At 44.7% G+C, this 20576-nt stretch overlaps 2 protein-coding genes across 3 annotated transcripts in view; one reads left to right on the top strand and one right to left on the bottom strand.

The window, feature by feature from the left end:
* The window catches only part of LOC124035801 (putative adenosylhomocysteinase 3), a 46458-nt gene extending 37634 nt beyond the window's left edge, over positions 1–8824 (bottom strand). The window contains exons 1-3 of one of the 2 annotated variants that reach the window (XM_046349569.1): positions 8675–8824; positions 5953–6154; positions 5153–5328 (exon numbers count right to left, since the gene is read on the bottom strand). In XM_046349569.1, the coding sequence (XP_046205525.1) occupies positions 5153–5269 (117 nt within the window). In that variant the 5' untranslated portion in view covers positions 5270–5328; positions 5953–6154; positions 8675–8824. Of the gene's footprint in view, positions 1–5152; positions 5441–5952; positions 6155–8674 lie in introns of those variants that run through there. The other variant, XM_046349560.1, reaches the window with a different exon arrangement.
* A 5927-nt stretch (positions 8825–14751) lies between these two features.
* On the top strand, positions 14752–19262 carry LOC124003508 (leucine-rich repeat neuronal protein 2-like). Its single transcript, XM_046311848.1, has 2 exons — positions 14752–15018; positions 16451–19262. Exon 2 carries the CDS (start codon positions 16674–16676, stop codon positions 18741–18743), a length of 2070 nt encoding a protein of 689 aa, XP_046167804.1. The 5' UTR covers positions 14752–15018; positions 16451–16673; the 3' UTR covers positions 18744–19262.
* Positions 19263–20576: the final 1314 nt, after the last annotated feature.

Genomic DNA, 20576 nt, shown 5'->3' with positions numbered 1-20576 from the left:
CAAGAAAAATACAATAATATTTGTTGTTAGTTTAAGCACACTATGTTTGTCTATTGTTGTGATATGTTGAAGATCAGAACAAATTTGATGACCAATTTATGCAGAAATCCAAGTAATTCCAAAGGGTTCACTTACTTTTCTTGCCACTGTACTTAACTTCTTGGATATAGGGGGCGCTCTTTTATTTTATGGATAAAAAAACATTCCCATTTTAAACAAGATATTGTGTCACGAAAAGATGCTCGACTATGCATGTAATTGACAGCTTTGGAAAGAAAACACTCTGACGTTTCCAAAACTGCAAAGATATTGTATGTGAGTGCCTCAGAACTAATGCTACAGGTGAAACCAAGATGCAACTTCAAACAGGAAGTGAGCCAGATTTTTGAGGCGCTGTGTTCCAATGTCTCCTTATATGGCTGTGAATGCGCCAGGAATGAGCCTACACTTTGTCATTTCCCCAAGGTGTCTGCAGCATTGTGACGTATTTGTAGGCATATCATTGGAAGATTGACCATAAGAGACTACATTTACCAGGTGTCCGCCTGGTGTCCTCCGTCGAAATTGGTGCGTAATCTCCAGCTGCATGTATTTTCCCATGTGATTCAGAGGAGAAACTAAACTGCCACGAATGACTTATCATCGAATAGATAGTGAAAAACACCTTGAGCATTGATTCTAAACAACGTTTGCCATGTTTCTGTCGATATTATGGAGTTAATTTGGAAAAAAGTTTGGCGTTTTGATGACTGAATTTTCAGGTTTTTTTCTCAGCCAAACGTGATGAACAAAGCAGAGTGATTTCTCCTACACAAATAATATTTTTGGAAAAACTGAACATTTGCTATCTAACTGAGAGTCTCCTCATTGAAAACATCCGAAGTTCTTCAAAGGTAAATGATTTTATTTGAATGCTTTTCTTGTTTTTGTGAAAATGTTGCCTGCTGAATGCTAGGCTTAATGCTATGCTAGCTATCAATACTCTTACACAAATGCTTGTTTTGCTATGGTTGAAAAGCATATTTAGAAAATCTGAGATGACAGTGTTGTTAACAAAAGGCTAAGCTTGAGAGCCAATATATTTATTTCATTTCATTTATGATTTTCATGAATAGTTAACGTTGCGTTATGCTAATGAGCTTGAAGCTATAATTACACTCCCGGATACGGGTTCTTTTCTTAGCCAAACGTGATGAACAAAACGGAGCGATTTCTCCTACACAAATCATCTTTTTGGAAAAATTGAACATTTGCTATCTAACTGAGAGTCTCCTCATTGAAAACATCCGAAGTTCTTCAAAGGTAAATTATTTTATTTGAATGCTTTTCTTGTTTTTGTGAAAATGTTGCCTGCTGAATGCTAGGCTTAATGCTATGCTAGCTATCAATACTCTTACACAAATGCTTGTTTTGCTATGGTTGAAAAGCATATTTAGAAAATCTGAGATGACAGTGTTGTTAACAAAAGGCTAAGCTTGAGAGCCAATATATTTATTTCATTTAATTTGCGATTTTCATGAATAGTTAACGTTGCTTATGCTAATGAGCTTGAGGCTATACTTAAGATCCCGGATACGGGATTGCTCGTCGCAACAGGTTAATATAGTGTCAAGTTTGATGTATTAGTAGCCAACTAACGTTAGGTAGATAGCTAACATACGGGTACATACTGCTGTAATGATATGTTATGTAGTTCGTAAGGATAGCATAGCTAACAAATTGTCAGCCAACATAACGTGTAAGGTAACTTACTTGAAAAGTCATTACATTGCTCAACATTTTCTTAACATTTGTCATAATTAGTTAAAGCAATGAATTTGTATCCGCTCTTGTTGGACTTCGGCTGCATATTTTCTGCCATTTTCTTCAAATCTGAAAATGATATGAAGCCACGCCCACTTTCTGAAGAATTGCATTATGGGCCCTAAAAGCATGGAAATAGTATCCACTGCTCGTATACTTCGTACTTTGGCTAATGCAGTACGACATCTGGGAACTTTTGCCATACTAACTATACCCATACATTGACCAATAAGCATACTATTTACTCCATTTACGTCACAAATAGTACGGTTAGTATGAGTATTCAAACACAGCTATGGTTTGATGCCATTCCATTTGCTCTGTTCCAGCCATTATTATTATTATGAGCTCTCAGTATAGTTTACCTAATGAAGTGTGGGTGTGGTGTGTTTACCTCATGAAGTTGGTCACTCTCGCACCCTCTGAATGTCACCAAACTAACCTAGTACATGTTCACAACCTTTAAACAACCTTTCTATGACAGTTTATGAATATTCTCTGTTTCAACATCACCTTGCCTCTCATTGAAGGATTATAATTAATATAGGCTTAAAAATGTATGTCCCCCATAGATTGACTTGCCTAGTTAAAGGTTGCCTAGTTAAATAAAGGTCAAATAAAATAAATTAAATCAAATATTTGCTACACTGAACAAAAATATAAACCCAACATGCAGTGTAGGTCCCATGGTTCATGAGCTGAAATAAAAGATCCCAGAAATGTTCCATACACACAAAAAGCTTATTTCTCTCAAATTTTGTAAGGTTCCAAATGTTATGGGCCCGCTAAACTGGTTCTGTGCCCCACCTTGGTCACCCCATTCATAATATTCTTGATACCAACCTGGTCTCTGAGCATTTCATATTATTCTGTACATAAAGCCGAGATTCTCCATTTAATATGATATGTTATGTTCGGTAAGGTTACAGTGCCTTGCGAGAGTATTCGGCCCCCTTGAACTTTGCAACCTTTTGCCACATTTCAGGCTTCAAACATAAAGATATAAAACTGTATTTTTCTGTGAAGAATCAACAACAAGTGGGACACAATCATGAAGTGCAACGACATTTATTGGATATTTCAAACTTTTCTAACAAATCAAAAACTGAAAAATTGGGCGTGCAAAATTATTCAGCCCCTTCACTTTTACAAACTCTCTCCAGAAGTTCAGTGAGGATCTCTGAAAGATCCAATGTTGACCTAAATGACTAATGATGATAAATACAATCCACCTGTGTGTAATCAAGTCTCCGTATAAATGCACCTGCACTGTGATAGTCTCAGAGGTCCGTTAAAAGCGCAGAGAGCATCATGAAGAACAAGGAACACACCAGGCAGGTCCGAGATACTGTTGTGAAGAAGTTTAAAGCCGGATTTGGATACAAAAAGATTTCCCAAGCTTTAAACATCCCAAGGAGCACTGTGCAAGCGATAATATTGAAATGGAAGGAGTATCAGACCACTGCAAATCTACCAAGACCTGGCCGTCCCTCTAAACTTTCAGCTCATACAAGGAGAAGACTGATCAGAGATGCAGCCAAGAGGCCCATGATCACTCTGGATGAACTGCAGAGATGTACAGCTGAGGTGGGAGACTCTGTCCAGGACAACAATCAGTTGTATATTGCACAAATCTGGCCTTTATGGAAGAGTGGCAAGAAGAAAGCCATTTCTTAAAGATATCGATAAAAAGTGTCGTTTAAAGTTTGCCACAAGCCACCTGAAAGACACACCAAACATGTGGAAGAAGGTGCTCTGGTCAGATGAAACCAAAATTGAACTTTTTGGCAACAATGCAAAATGTTATGTTTGGCGTAAAAGCAACACAGCTCATCACCCTGAACACAACATCCCCACTGTCAAACATGGTGGTGGCAGCATCATGACATGGTGGTGGCAGCATCATGGTTTGGGCCTGCTTTTCTTCAGCAGGGACAGGGAAGATGGTTAAATATGATGGGAAGATGGATGGAGCCAAATACAGGACCATTCTGGAAGAAAACCTGATGGAGTCTGCAAAAGACCTGAGACTGGGACAGAGATTTGTCTTCCAACATGACAATGATCCAAAACATAAAGCAAAATATACAATGGAATGGTTCAAAAATAAACATATCCAGGTGTTAGAATGGCCAAGTCAAAGTCCAGACCTGAATCCAATCGAGCATCTGTGGAAAGAACTGAAAACTGCTGTTCAAATGCTCTCCATCCATTTTTGATTTGTTAAAAAAGTTTGAAATATCCAATAAATGTCGTTCCACTTCACGATTGTGTCCCACTTGTTGTTGATTCTTCACAAAAAAATACAGTTTTATGTTTGAAGCCTGAAATGTGGCAAAAGGTCGCAAAGTTCAAGGGGGCCGAATACTTTCGCAAGGCACTGTACATAAGACAGATGGTTACTTAAGGCAAAAACTAAATTAGATCTGGTTGGGTTAGATGGATGGGCTTATGACACAAATGTCTAACAACCCAAAGGTTGTGAGTTTGAATCTCATCACAGACAACTTTCGCTAATTAGCAACTTTTCAACTACTTGTTACTTTGCAACTACTTACCATGTTAGCTAACCCTTCCCTAAACCTTTAATCTAACTCCTAAATTTAGCCCTAAACTTAACCCTAACCCCTAGCCTAGCTTCCATTATAGAGCTAGCTAACATTAATGGTATAGCTATAATTCATAATATATAGTTTAGAAAATGTGTAACATATTGTATGTTTTGCTAATTTGTAACATATAATACAAATTGTCATTCGTAAGACATCATACGAAATGATGGTGATGAAAATCCACAAAATAATACATACCAATACGAAACGTATAAAATCATACTGGAGTATCTCGGATTTTTGTACAGAACAATTATTAAATTAGCTGAGACTAGGTTGCAAGCTATATTTCACAAGGTGGATTGGTTCCTTTTGGGTCATAACTTTAGAAACTCCAGGTATACAGCCTTGTATTCTAGTCCCAGCAATAGCCTAACTAACCCCCTACATATATTAAACGCGTTTATATGTGCTTCAGTCACAGTGCCATCAAGATTTACAGACGCTCCGTTCGGATCTGCGCGCCTCATTGCAGAAACATGCGGTCGCGACATTTTTTTAAATCAACATTATGAGCAGATACTGCCTTCATCTTTCAAACCTTGACGCATCACACATTGATTCGCTGTCACAGCCAAGATGGTAGGACACTATCCAACTAAAGCTGCATTGATTGAGCCAACTCAAACTGTTGAATGCGCCTTCTAGCACATGTACTAGCCTACTGAAGTTAAAACCCATACCCCCATAGTAAAAGTAGGATAAGACACGAGTCTAGGTAATTGATTTATCCTCACCCTCTCCATATTTAGCGCGTCGATCACTGTCTCTCCCGCCCCAACGGACACCTCGGCCCCGTTTCCGTTGGACGGTTGAGACTGCTCGCTCCATCTGGTCTCGGCTGCATGCAACATATTCCACAGGTTGGGGTTGCATGTCGACGATGAGAAGGTAGTAGCACCACCCTCATCTTCTGTGTGCAGTATGGGAAACATGACCGGTAAGGTTAGGTCTTTATATGGAGAAGGAGCATCAGTCTGTTCAGATTTCTCTGCCATAACTGGACTGGTGTTTTGGTGACTGAACTAAATAACCTCTTCTTTTGAAAGTATGAAAAAAACATAGGTAAGGGCTGGTCTGAGCAGAGGTATGGTCTGTCCAGTATGCTAAGTACCCACATACCTTCCACATCCCAAAGTGATGACTATGGTGACTTTGAAAATGATGACCTTCCACATTCCAAAATGAAGACAGCTTTGACTGTCTATGTTTGTGACCCTGATGACTCATTTCACTCTGCCAGTATGTGTTCATTTTCAAAACATAACACACAAAGAAAAAGGCACAATGACATGTGTTTACAGTAAACCCTGTAGTCGTGATAGCCACACAGAGAGGCAGATCACATCCACATGAAGGATTTAGGCCCACAGCCCAAACATTTATTTTGTAACTTCCATTGAATTTCCATTGAAACTTCCATTGAACAAGCCCTCACTGGATGGCAGTCCAGTGAAAAGGTTCACTGGACTGCCATCTATTAAACAAAAAGAAGGTTGCAACACAGACAATGATGAAGATAGTCAGTAGTCTTTACTGTCAGGGTGAGTGTTCAGGAAGTCTTTGCTCTGCCCTTCATGGGGCAAATCAGATGCTCCGGGGGTCGTTTCCGAGGTAACCGGTAGCAGAGGGTGTGTCTGCGGAGCATGAGGAGAGGCGGCAGGGGCAGGCTTTGGGTGGTGGAGGTGTGTGTCATTCCTGTCTGAGGGTCCTCTGTCTGCGGCCCATATCGTCCACACCTTCAACACACAAACACACACGCGAACACATATGTGACTTGTTCCAGGAAACTAGGCGTATGTCGCGCGTCACTACTTCACAGGGGAACATAAACTTTTACATTTTTATAAAAATTTGTTTTTTGGCAGAAATGCCTTCTTGAACATGTGAACTTTCATGTGCCTTAACAACAAACTTGTATGCCATCTGTAAATGGGCAATTGTTATTTTACTGTTGTTCTTTAATTACTTGTTACTTTTATTTCTTATTCTTATCTGTATTTTTTTTAAACTGCATTGTTAATTAGGGGCTCGTAAGTAAGCATTTCACTGTATTCGGCCCATGTGACTAATACAATTTGATTTGAAATACAAATACAATTGTTCAATTACGAGCCTAGTTGGTTTAGCCACAGAAAAAGGGGGAGCAACCTTCCCGATAGCCATTATTGGCTGAGATAATGGACATGTCGAGAGATGAGTTCGGATTGGTCTGCCATGTAGCAGCTTCTGTCTATTTGAGCTGGTCAGTATGTGTAGGTAATCCTGTCTAACGCAGGTGTTTATATATATATATATATATATATATTGTGTAGTAGATAAGTGTTGCTCTCCACTTTCTGGAGGACCATGTTTTGAAATCAGTAGAATTAGAGTATGATATTTTATTTTATTTTTATTTTACCTTTATTTAACCAGGCAAGTCAGTTAAGAACAAATTCTTATTTTCAATGACGGCCTGGGAACAGTGGGTTAACTGCCTGTTCAGGGGCAGAACAACAGATTTGTACCTTGTCAGCTCAGGGGTTTGAACTCGTAACCTTCCGGTTACTAGTCCACCGCTCTAACCACTAGGCTACCCTGCCGAGGAGATGGAGATAACACCTGTCTCCGGATTACATCTTCAAACTAAGTAAGGGCAACCATGGCATCCATGACAGGGAGAAGCATCCATTCCATCTATATGGGTAAGATAGACTAGCTAGCTACATTTTCAGTTATTACACATTTCTAATTTTGACAGAAAGTTGTTTTCATTTCAAGTTAAAGTGTACTATTAGCTAGCTAGCTAATGTTATGTGTGTGATCTGTGTAGTAATATTACTTCTATATCAGAGCCATTTTCTTTGCTAGTTATAGCCTAATGTTAGCTAGCTAACGTTGAACCTACCTGCAGATTCATGCAGGGTTGTAACTTCATGAGTTGGGATTATGGTTCATTGTTTAGCTAGCTAGCTACATGTCTTAACAAAATACTCCACTATGCAAGTGTGACAGGTTAAAGGAAATATTCATAGCCTGTTATACATTAAAAAGTATTAGTAAGTTCATAGTATGTGAGGATCTTAAAACATCTAAGGTTAAAAAGATGCATTCAGTATTAGTTGATAGAGATTGATAACATTCATATAATTGTGTTAAAGTTCAAATTTGTCAAAGGGTACGAATTGTGAGAGTAATGTGTAAACGTTATATTGATTACTTTATTTTGTGGTGCCTAAAAGTGTTAATCTGTGATCTATGAAATGCTCTTAATCTATGAGCCGGAGATCGATTGCTCTGGTCTCCACCCATATACCTGGGGAAAATCGCGGTCTTTTCTCATTGAACTAAACGTTGACTTGAGAATACAACACCATATCACTGTCGTGATTATTTCTCCCCTGTTTTCAGGTACTTTATTGATGATAAAAAATAGTCATTTAAATGTTATAACTCGCTAACAACAAGAGTGTTTAAGGTTTTTAAGTTTGAAGAGAGTAATATTAGCCCTGCTCGGTTGAAGTGAAGAATAGCATCGTACTGAGAGTAGCTGCCATCTTATGCCGATTGTGAATGAACATGTGCGTTGTTAATAAGATATTTTGCTGTGTTATTTGTATAATGGGTTTTCTGTTGTTTTGTAATGTGTTACTTTTGTGAAACACTAAACATTGAATTGAGACTACAACACCGTATCACTGTCGTGATTATTTCTCCCCTGTTTTCAGGGGCGTAACACAAGTATCCATTTCAATAGGGTGAGTAAAATGGTCAGTGAGCTGTTCTCTCATTTATGTCTGGAATTAGCTAGCAAGCTAGCCAACATTAGCCAGTTAGCTTGGGTGCTTGACTGCTGTTGTTAGGACAGAACGCTCGGGTATAACCCTTAAAGAGATGGGTGGGGCTAAAGCTTAAGAGGTTGTGAACGTTGCTGAATGGGTGTAGACAAAGAAGAGCTCTCCAGTAGGTACCAAAACATTCAACGGACATTTCTCAAAAGTGAGGATACAAGTTTACAAATTTCAAAGCAGAATTACTTTCCTATTGTTCCTCAACCATAGCGTACGATGTACCATATTCTAGCTCTGAGTCTCTTCTTTTATCCATTGTAAAAAACACTATTTCTAATTTTGCTAAATAAGACTGAATCGATCCGCTCAGTCACATACATAGAAAGGAATTTGTCACTATTCTACAATTATTCACTGTTTTAAGACTGAGCATGTCTGAACCACGCATATACAACAGCATATACTGTACATCTCTACAAAGATTACCGTTTAAAGCCACTAGGGGGCAGTATGTTGCCCTGGCTGTCCAGGGGTGGAGCCCTCAGGTGACTGAGCCAGAGCAGCCTCTCTCTCTCCCCCCACTCAGGGTCCACATCCTGGGGTGAGTCTGCTCGGCTCCCCCTGGCCCCGCTCCAGTTCCTGTGGATGTACACCTATATTTGTCCTGCACTCTTTTTATGTGAAAGCTCATCATTGAGATTTCCAATGTATTTATAACAACTGGCAAATAAACTTGAAGGAACTATCCAAAAACAACCCCTACCCCTGACTACTACAAGAAGTGCCTATGGGTAGGGGCTGTTTTTGGATGGGGCTGAACTTGCCTGGGTCTCCCCCTCCACTGGAAGAAGAAGCGTGCCAAGGTATGGGGGCCCATTCTGGAAGGAGGAGGTAGAGATAGGCGAGGCAGGCTGGCCTCCCTCTGGGGCTTACGCTGCTCCCTCTCAGCCCTATCCCTCCACCTCTTCTCCTGCTCTTCGCTGTTCTCCACTTGCACCCAGTGCAAGAACTCCAGTCGAGGTTGGGTAGGTGGGAGGGGCAAGTAGAATATTTCCCTGGGAGTGGCCAATGAGTTGGTGACCTGGGCTTTGTGGGCGGTACCTCTCGGAGGGCCCTGCAGGACCAGACGATGCTGCAGGCGAGGCTTGAAGCCTGGGTACCTCATCTCCATGTTGCTGCACAGTAACACCCCTCTCACACTAGCCTGAACTCTCCTACTCTGTAGCTACAGCAACACCTGTTCAATTACCTGTTGCTGCTGGCTGATGAAGTCACTTTGTTTCTATAGCAACATGGTCATTGTTGTCTGTCACTGAAAAAAATATAGAGTAAATGGAATAATGTCATTCTAATTCTAGAAAACAACAAGCAAATATAAGTAACCCGATTGTAACGTTTCTGAGGTTGGCTTGCTGTCAACAGTCTGAGGGTTTAAAGTTTAAGGTTTCAGATTAAAAGATTAAAGAGAAAAATCTACCATTGCAATGTTATGGACATTAAAACCTTACAGGATTTAATGCTGTGTCAAATAGCATCAACAGCCATAATCTACAAGGCCAAAGAGAACTCAATGTAACTTGATGCGTTTGATTTACTCCTCTGAACTCAACAATCTGTTACAAAACTCACACATGCAAATGCACACACAAAAGCTTCCAACTCATCTAACAATGCAGGCTGCCTAGCTACCTGTTGCTATAAGATACTGCTGGGCCTGTCGCCATGGCAGCAGATTCTCACTCTCTCTGCAGCGTTACAACACACACACACACCGCACCATTTAGCTGTGCTGTGGCGAGCGTTTCATAAGTCCTTGAGCTTTCCCCGGTCCAGCGAACACCTGTTGTGTACAGAATTCAAATGAGACACACACACACACACACACACACAGAGACAGACACACAGAAAGAGAGAGACAGAGGCAGAGAAAGTGAGAGAGAGAGAGACAGAGATATACATAGAGAGAGAGAGAGCTAGAGAGAGAGAAATACATAGAGAGAGAGAGAGCTAGAGAAACACAGACGAAGTGAGACACCGAGAGAGAGCTAGAGAGACAGAGAAAGAGAGAGAGAGAGGCAGACACACACACAGAGAGACAGACACACAGAAAGAGAGAGACAGAGGCAGAGAAAGCGAGAGAGAGAGACAGAGATATACATAGAGAGAGAGAGCTAGAGAGAGAGAGACAGAGAAACACAGAGGGAGTGAGACACCGAGAGAGAGCTAGAGAGACAGAGAAAGAGAGAGAGAGAGGCAGACACACACACAGAGAGACAGACACACAGAAAGAGAGAGACAGAGGCAGAGAAAGCGAGAGAGAGAGACAGAGATATACATAGAGAGAGAGAGCTAGAGAGAGAGAGACAGAGAAACACAGAGGGAGTGAGACACCGAGAGAGAGCTAGAGAAAAAGAGAAACACAGAGAGAGAGGCAGACACACACAAAGAGAGAGACAGAGGCAGAGAAAGCGAGAGACAGAGAGAGAGAGAGACAGAGATATACATAGAGAGAGAGAGCTAGAGAAACAGAGAAACACAGAGAGAGAGAGAGGCAGAGATATACAGAGAGAGAGAGCTAGAGAGACAGAGAAACACAGAGGGAGTGAGACACCGAGAGAGAGCTAGAGAAAAAGAGAAACACAGAGAGAGAGGCAGACACACACAAAGAGAGAGACAGAGGCAGAGAAAGCGAGAGACAGAGAGAGAGAGAGACAGAGATATACATAGAGAGAGAGAGAGAGCTAGAGAAACAGAGAAACACAGAGAGAGAGAGAGGCAGAGATATACAGAGAGAGAGAGCTAGAGAGACAGAGAAACACAGAGGGAGTGAGACACCGAGAGAGAGCTAGAGAGACAGAGAAATACAGAGAGAGAGAGGCAGAGATATACATAGAGAGAGACAGAGGCAGAGAAAGCGAGAGAGAGACAGAGAGAGAGAGAGACAGAGATATACATAGAGAGAGAGAGAGCTAGAGAGACAGAGAAACAGAGAGAGAGAGAGCTAGAGAGACAGAGAAACACAGAGGGAGTGAGACACCGAGAGAGAGCTAGAGAGACAGAGAAATACAGAGAGAGAGAGAGGCAGACACACACACAGAGACAGACACACATGAATAGAAAGATTGAGAGACACACAGATAGAAAGTGAGAGACATAGAAAGAGAGACAGAGATAGAGAGAAACAGGGATATAAAGAACAGAGTGAGAAAGACCCATCATGATTCTACATTATCAGATCATGGTATCAATCATGTCATTGTATCATATCATTCATTAATATGAGATGCATTGTCTTTTGGCTGATGCTGACGTACAGTTTGCTTACACTGAAATTAAACCCTAGAAAGTCAGACGTGTGTGTATGTGTTTGCTTTAATGCTTAACCCTGACATATGACTCTAATCATTCCCTGGATGTGACACTGCAACATGCTTCACCTCAGCCCTAACTGAGGGTTATCATAACAGTGCATATGATTCACAACCATGACTCAGTGTGAGTAGACCACACACATACACAGAGAGGGGAAAGGGGGATACCTAGTCAGTTGTACAACTGAATGCCTTCAACTGAAATGTGTCTTCCGCATTTAACCCAACCCCTCTGAATCAGAGAGGTGCGGGGGGCTGCCTTATTCAACATCCACATCTTCGACACCCGGGGATCAGTGGGTTAACTGCCTTGCTCAGGGGCACAACATATTTTTACCTTGTGTAAGGGTGTGAACTGGTGGCAGAGAAGTCAGACGCAGGAGAGAGATAATTGTGTTTCCAACGACGCAGTTTATTTACCAAAAACCCACCGGAAAACAGAATAAAAATCCATGGGTAACAACCTGCCGCACACCAGTACAGACGTACACATACACTTATAATAAACAATCACCGACAAGGACATGAGGGGAAACAGAGGGTTAAATACACACCAGTACAGATGTACACATACACTTATAATAAACAATCACCGACAAGGACATGAGGGGAAACAGAGGGTTAAATACACAACATGGAATTGATGGGATTGGAACCAGGTGTGATGGAAGACAAGACAAAACCAATGGAAAATGAAAAATGGATCAGCGATGGCTAGGTCAGCGGAGTCGACCGCCGAACACCGCTCGAACAAGGAGAGGGACCAACTTCAGCGGAGTCCACCGCCGAACACCGCTCGAACAAGGAGAGGGACCAACTTCAGCGGAAGTCGACCGCCCAACACCGCTCGAACAAGGAGAGGGACCAACTTCAGCGGAGTCGACCGCCGAACACCGCTCGAACAAGGAGAGGGACCAACTTCAGCGGAGTCGACCGCCGAACACCGCTCGAACAAGGAGAGGGACCAACTTCAGCGGAGTCGACCGCCCAACACCGCTCGAACAAGGAGAGGGACCAACTTCAGCGGAGTCGACCGCCCAACACCGCTCGAACAAGGAGAGGGACCAACTTCAGCGGAGTCGACCGCCGTACACCGCTCGAACAAGGAGAGGGACCAATTTCAGCGGAAGTCGACCGCCCAACACCGCTCGAACAAGGAGAGGGACCAACTTCAGCGGAGTCGACCGCCGAACACCGCTCGAACAAGGAGAGGGACCAACTTCAGCGGAGTCGACCGCCGAACACCGCTCGAACAAGGAGAGGGACCAACTTCAGCGGAAGTCGACCGCCCAACACCGCTCGAACAAGGAGAGGGACCAACTTCAGCAGAGTCGACCGCCGAACACCGCTCGAACAAGGAGAGGGACCAACTTCAGCGGAGTCGACCGCCGTACACCGCTCGAACAAGGAGAGGGACCAATTTCAGCGGAAGGGACCAACTCGACCGCCCAACACCGCTCGAACAAGGAGAGGGACCAACTTCAGCGGAGTCGACCGCCGAACACCGCTCGAACAAGGAGAGGGACCAACTTCAGCGGAGTCGACCGCCGAACACCGCTCGAACAAGGAGAGGGACCAACTTCAGCGGAGTCGACCGCCCAACACCGCTCGAACAAGGAGAGGGACCAACTTCAGTGGAGTCGACCGCCCAACACCGCTCGAACAAGGAGAGGGACCAACTTCAGCGGAAGTCGTGACACCTTGTCAGTTTGGGGATTCGATCCAGCAACCTTTCGGTTACTGGCCCAATGCTCTAACCACTAGAGGGAAGGATACGAGAATTAAAAATATGAAGGAGAGCAGATGTGAAGAGAGGAGAGACATGAAGAAAGGAAAGACGCAGGAGAAATATATGAGAGAACAGGAAGCAGTGCTTGTTTTCTCTCTCAAATGTTTTCACTCCCAATGTTGCTATGACGACCTCTCCTCTAGATTCTTTTCATTGTGCTACCTCTCATCCCTCCTTCTCACTACCTTTCAGCCTGCAGAGCGCGTGCATGAGTGTGTGTCTCTGAGACATGCTTTTCTGAAACTTAGTTGCTCAGATCCCATAACCCCCTCACTTTGCCTAACAGGAATGGTTACACTTCTCCTCAGAGTGCTTCCAATCTTCTCTCTCTCTCTCTCTTTCTCTCTCTGCTGTCCATATTGTGCGTTATGTGATTAGGTAAGACTAGGTAAAATTAAACATTTAACACTAAACATGACATTCAATCCTGACTTGGATTAGGGTTAGATGGGTTAGGATTTAGGTTAGATGATTAAAATAAATATATATATCTTGATTTGTATTTATAGATTTGCAGCTCTATCATACAATAGATACTCACACACCTACCGTACATAGTTCAACAAGGCTTTGCTGCTCAAACTCAGAGCTGTGTTGAACTATGTAGACAGGTGACTTGTTAGGGTTTGTTGGGAGAGAATGGAAACTTTTGTGCAATCCTTTTGTCTTTTCTTCTCAATTGTCAACAGTGGCACAGGAATGGCTGAGGGCATAAACACAGTGACACAAACACACAGTCATTTTATTTTATACACATGCAGAAGGGAGAGGGAGGAGATATAGGGAGAGAGGGAGATGTGGAACGGTTGGAGAGAAAGGGGAGATGGAATCCGCCGCTTTACACACACACACACACACACACACACACACACACACACACACACACACACACACACACACACACACACACACACACACACACACACACACACACACACACACACACACACACACACACACACACTGCATTAAAGTTTATACAATAGCTACCAGGATTCTTCCTCTGCACAGAAGAGATGCTGATGTCTCTGAAAGCTTTTTTGGTTTTAATAGTTCATTCTCTATGTAGCCAGCACTATGCTCCACTAGACAGCATTTAAAAAGCAAACCAGTGAGCCAAATGGAAACTCACTGAGCCTGCAATTCAGAGGTATTAAATTATTTTTTTATTTTGAGAGGGGGGGGGAGTAGAGAGGGACAGAAACTCAGATTAAATAATCTCTGGCTTTCCTGCTCAAGACAACTGGCTACTGAGAGAAAGAGAGACAGAGAGACAGAGAGAGAGAGAGAGAGAGAGAGAGAGAGAGAGAGAGAGAGAGAGAGAGAGAGAGAGAGAGAGAGAGAGAGAGAGAGAGAGAGAGAGAGAGGCTCACACATACTGACTACAGTGGGGTTGGGGAGAGTGCAGATTCATCCTGTAGAGATCTCCCCACAGCCTCAGAGGGAGAAAAGGAGGAATATTTTAAAAAGAGAGAAATACAGAATGGGAAACACATATGTTTTAAGGGGAGAGAGAGGAAGGATGATTTATTGTGGAGCAAGCCATTGACAAGCTGACTGAACATTGCTGGAGAAAATCAACTCTGAAAAGATTGTAGGATAGGAAAAGAGGGACAGAAGGAAAGAGGACGGATCGAGAGATGCATGCAGTCAACCGTACTCATTCGATGGTAAGGATTATTGTTCATTCGATGGTAAGGATAATTTTTTTGTGCGATGCAAATGTGTGTGTTTGTGTTCGCTTGGACATATGTCTGGGTTAGACATAGATACACTGGCACTGAGGTAAACACACACACACACACACACACACACACACACACACACACACACACACACACACACACACACACACACACACACACACACACACACACACACACACACACACACACACACACACACACACACACACACACACACACACACACACACACACACACACACACAGAATCAGAGCAGTAGAAGGAGAAGAGTGCCATCTGTGATGTGCCACAGTGGTGTCATCTCATTTGTGCTAACTGCTCAGACTCTGTCGTGTTTTTGTGTGTGTGTGTGTGTGCCCGCATGTTTGTGTGTATTGAAGCGTCAGCATCCAGCACCCTCTCTCTAACCCTCCCTCTCTTTTATCCCTGTCATTCCATTTTCTTTGCTCTCACTCTCTCCCATACCTCCATCTCCCTCTGTCTGTTAGTACAGATAGCTTAGTTCCACTGCAGATTACTCCTTCACCCCTCCTACTGCAGTCTCAGCTACAGCCAGACAACCTCCTCTAGTCTTCTCCTTTCCTCCTCTCCCACCTTTCCTCCTCTCCCACTTTCATCCTCTCACACCTTTCTTCCTCTCCCACCTTTCCTCCTCTCCCACCTTTCCTCCTCTTCCTCCTTTCCTCCTCTCCCACCAGCAGGTGTGGATAGAGTGTTGGATCAGTATTCAAAAGGTTGTTGAATTGAATCCCCGAGCTGACAAAGTAAAAATGTGTCGTTCTGCCCATGAACAAGGCAGTTAACCCACTGTTCCCTGGGCGCCGAAGATGTGGATGTCAATTAAGGCAGCCCCTCACACCTCTCTGATTCAGAGGAGTTGGGTTAAATGCAGAAGACACATTTCAGTTGAATACATTCATTTGGACAACTGACTAGGTATCCTCATCTCCTCTATCTCCTTTTGATATATTCCTCTTCCTCTCATTTCCTTGACACATGGTCTAGTAGTCTCTCTACCCCTTTCTTTCCATTGTGTGAGTGTGTGTATGTGTTTTATTTCAGACTTCCTCTGTTATCTTAACTGGTAATCACTGCCACCAGGTGGTGACTGGTCGTCATCAGTGCACACTTCACACACACAAATATTTTCATTCAATCAAAATATAATTCAAGTAAATAAGAAAAGAGGGACAAAAATCAAATCAAATGTAATCCATTGCATATGAAAATAGACTGGAAATCAAATCAAATGGAATGGTTGAGAGTTGAAAGAACAGGAGGTACTCTCTCAACCTGTCCTCTGGCTATCTAAATGTGTTACAAAACCTGTCCTTAACACATTATCTTCCCCGTCTCTCTCCACCGCTCTCGTTCACTCCTTCTCTCTCTCTGCCAGGTCTCCTTAGTGTGTACAGAGCCATACCCAGTACACCTGTCGCCACAATGTGACAGCGACCGTCTGACCACGGAGACATCACCTAGACAGTCCACAACACTTTAGATTCCTATGGCACTGTAACCTGGCAACAGCAGATACCTACAGTGCTGTAACTTGGCAACAACACTGAGTCACCTCAATCGAATTGCCACCTCTGAATCAACTCCTCTCTGCTGTGAGGATGCTGAGGGTGTCAATGGTCCTACTGCAGAGGCAGCTGGTCCTGTGTGTGTGGGTGTGTGTGTCCAGTGCACTAGTGGTCCATTCCCTGCCATGGAGCGTCTCCTGCCCGGCAGGGTGTGTGTGTCAGATCAAGCCCTGGTTTTCCCCCCAGTCATTGTCCTGCGAGGTTCCAACTGTGGACTGTAACAACCTGTTCCTGACCCAGCTCCCCTCCCCTCTCCCCCTAGACACACACACCCTCTGTCTGCAGAGTAACCTGCTGTCTGCCTTGGAGACACCACTGATACAGACACTCCCCAACCTCACAGAGCTGGATCTGTCTCAGAACCGCTTCAGCAGTGTTAGGACACTAACCTCAACCCAGCCCCAGACTCCCTCCCTGCGCTCCCTACTCTCCTTGCACATGGAGGAGAATCAGCTCCGGTCCCTGCCCCCTGCCGCCTTCTCTTCCCTGCCTGCCCTACAGGAGCTCTTCCTCAGCCACAACCAGCTGGCCTCCCTGGCTCCTAGAGCCTTCTCTGGCTTGGGCTCTCTGCTGCGCCTGCACCTCAACAACAACCAGCTGACCTCAATTGACCCCTTCTGGTTCACCACCCTGCCCTGCCTCCAGGTGCTGATGCTGGGGGGAAACCCAGTGGAGGTCCTCCCTGAACGGGGCTTCCAGGCGCTGGCATCTCTACGCAGCCTGGTGCTGGGGGGCATGGGGCTGAAAGGGTTGCCTGAGAGGGCCCTGGAGGGGCTGGACAGCCTGGAGAGCCTGTCCTTCTACGACAACCTCCTCACCACTGTCCCCACACAGGCTCTGAGGAGGCTCCCAGGCCTGAAGTTCCTGGACTTGAATAAGAACCGTCTGAGTCTGGTTCAGACAGGGGACTTCAGGGACCTGGTCCACCTGACAGAGCTGGGTCTGAACAACATGGAGGAGCTGGTGGCCATCGAGAGGGCAGCCATGGAGAACCTGCCTGAGCTCACCAAGCTGGAGATCACCAACAACCCCCGGCTGTCCTACATCCACCCCCAGGCCTTCTTCCAGCTGGGCAGGCTCGAGAGCCTGATGCTGAACTCCAACGCTCTGACTGCTCTGCACCAACACACTGTCCTGTCTCTGCCCAGACTGAGGGAGGTCAGCCTGCACTCCAACCCCCTCCGCTGTGACTGCCTGTTTCGCTGGGTGGCTGAGGAGCACCCTCACACAGATGCTGACGCACACACAGATACACAGATGCCACAGGCTGTGAGGTTTATCCAGCCCCAGGCCACATTGTGTTCTGAGCCTCCAGAGCTGAGGGCTCGCAGGGTGAGGGAGGTGTCAATCACAGAGATGTCAGCCTCCTGCCTCCCCCTCATCCCCCCTGGCATCCTCCCCCCCTACGTGTGGGTGAGAGAGGGGGAGAGGCTGGCCCTGCACTGTCGCGCCCTGGCAGAGCCTCAGCCCACAATCTACTGGGTCACTCCTTCTGGACAGAGACTGGGATCATCCAACAACACCCACAGCCACAAGCCTGCATCCAGACACTACTCCAAGCCTGCATCCAGACCCTACTCCAAGCCTGGATCCAGACCCTACTCCAAGCCTATCTCCAGCCTCAACTCCAAGCCTAGATCCAGACCCTACTCCAAGCCTGGATCCAGACCCTACTCCAAGCCTGGATCCAGCCTCAACTCCAAGCCTGGATCCAGACCCTACTCCAAGCCTGGATCCAGACCCTACTCCAAGCCTGGATCCAGACCCTACTCCAAGCCTATCTCCAGCCTCAACTCCAAGCCTGCATCCAGCCAGACATCAAACTACTCCTCTTACCATTCACACTTACCCAGCCCAGCATCTGGTAATGCCTCTGTCCTCTTTTCCAGCCTCACCCCTTCCTCTCCCCCCCTCCTTTCCTCCCCTGCCTACCGGCTCCTGCCAGAGGGAACATTGGAGATTGTCATGGTGACATCCCGGGATTCGGGTCTGTACACCTGTGTGGCTGAGAACACACTGGGGGCCGACACTCACAGTGTGACTGTAGGGGTGCAGGGGCCTGGGAAGGGGTTGAGGCAAAAGATGTTGGAGGGTAGAGGATAGGGGTTAAAGAAGAGGGTTTTGAGGGAAGGGAGGTCACCTGAGGGCAAGGGTCAAGACAGCAAGCATGAGGAGCAGCACACATATGAGTAAAGCCTAGCTATATAAATAATGAATGATATTATACACATAACAACATACACACATACTTGCAATACATCGTTTCCAAAGATAACATCGCTTCCAGGGATGATTTATAGGATAGATATGGCTACCACTCTTGGCGGGGGTGCGGTTGTAGGTGGTTGTGAAGCCCAATCCAGGAGGCACATGTCCTGCCGCAGTTGGGACATGTTAGGCCTGAATCTGGAGATGCTTGTGGGAGTGGTTGGGAGCATTGGGGCCTGTAAATAGGACATATGACACAGTGGCAGTACATACGACAGTGTTGTACAGTCAGATATGTATATATTTTATATATACAGTACATTTGGAAAGTATTAAGACCCCTTGACTTTTTAAACATTTTGTTATGTTACTGCCTTGTTCTAAAATTGATGAAAAAGTTTTTTTCTCTAATCAATCTACACACAATACTCCATAATGACAAAACAAAAACAGGTTTTTAGAACGTTTAAAAAATGTATTAAAAAACAACTGAAATATGACATTTACATAAGTATTCAGACCCTTTACTCAGTACTTTGTTGAAGCACCTACAGCCTCGAGTCTGTAATCGCTACAAGCTTGGCACACCTGTATGTGGGGAGTTTCTCCCATTCTTCTCTGCAGATTCTCTCAGGCTCTGTTGGGTTGGATGGGGAGAGTTGCTGCTCAGCTATTTTCTCTCCAGAGATATTCGATGGGGTTCAAGTCCGGGCTCTGGCTGGGCTAATCAAGGTCATTCAGAGACTTGTCACGAAGCCACTCCTGCATTGTCTTGGCTGTCTGCTTAGGGTCGTTGTCCTGTTGGAAGGTGAACCTTCACCCCAATCTGAGTACATGAGTGCTCTGGAGCAGGTTTTCATCAAGGATCTCTCTGTACTTTGCTCCGTTCATCTTTCCCTCGATCCAGACTACTCTCCCAGTCCCTGCTGTTGAAAAACATCCCCGCAGCATGATGCTGCCACTATCATGCTTCACTGTAGGGATGGTACAAGGTTTCCTTCAGACATGATTATTGGCATTCAGGCCAAAGAGTTCAATCTTGGTTTCATCAGACCAGAGAATCTTGTTTCTCATGGCCTGAGAGTCCTTTAGGTGCCTTTTAGCAAACTCCAAGCAGGTTGTCATGTGCCTTATACTGAGGAGTGACTTTGGTCTGGCCACCATTAAGGCCTGATTGGTGGAGTGCTGCAGAGATGGTTGTCCTTCTGGAAGTTTATCCCATCTCTGCAGAGGAACCCTGGAGCTCTGTCAGAGTGACCATCGTGTCCCCGATTGCTCAATTTGGCCAGGCGGTCAGCTCTAGGAAGAATCTTGGTGGTTTCAAACTTCTTCCCTTTAAGAATGAGGCCGCTGTGTTCTTGGGGACAGTCACATCAACGCTCCAGATCTGTGCCTTGACACAATCCTGTCTCAGAGTTCTACGGACAATTCCTTCAACCTCATGGCTTGGTTTTTGCTCAGACGTGCACTGTCAGCTGTGGGACCTTATGTAGAATATATTATCAAAAGTGTCTGTTTTTGTGTATAGATTGATGCGGACATTTTCCACAAAATGTGGAAAAAGGGAAGGGGTCTGAATACTTTCCGAGTGCACTGTATGCATAGGCCTACACATTGGCATGGTTTGAGTTTGTATAAAGAGGACACTCAAACTGTGGTACTTGCCATAGAGAAAATAAATGGACTATTACAGGAGAGAAGTATTCTTCACTTAAGCAAAGGGACAGT

The sequence above is a fragment of the Oncorhynchus gorbuscha genome, linkage group LG01 (genome assembly GCF_021184085.1).
Source record: "Oncorhynchus gorbuscha isolate QuinsamMale2020 ecotype Even-year linkage group LG01, OgorEven_v1.0, whole genome shotgun sequence".
Lineage (NCBI taxonomy): Eukaryota > Metazoa > Chordata > Actinopteri > Salmoniformes > Salmonidae > Oncorhynchus > Oncorhynchus gorbuscha.
Note: the sequence above shows the minus strand (reverse complement) of the source record. Positions and strands in the feature narration are given on the sequence as shown.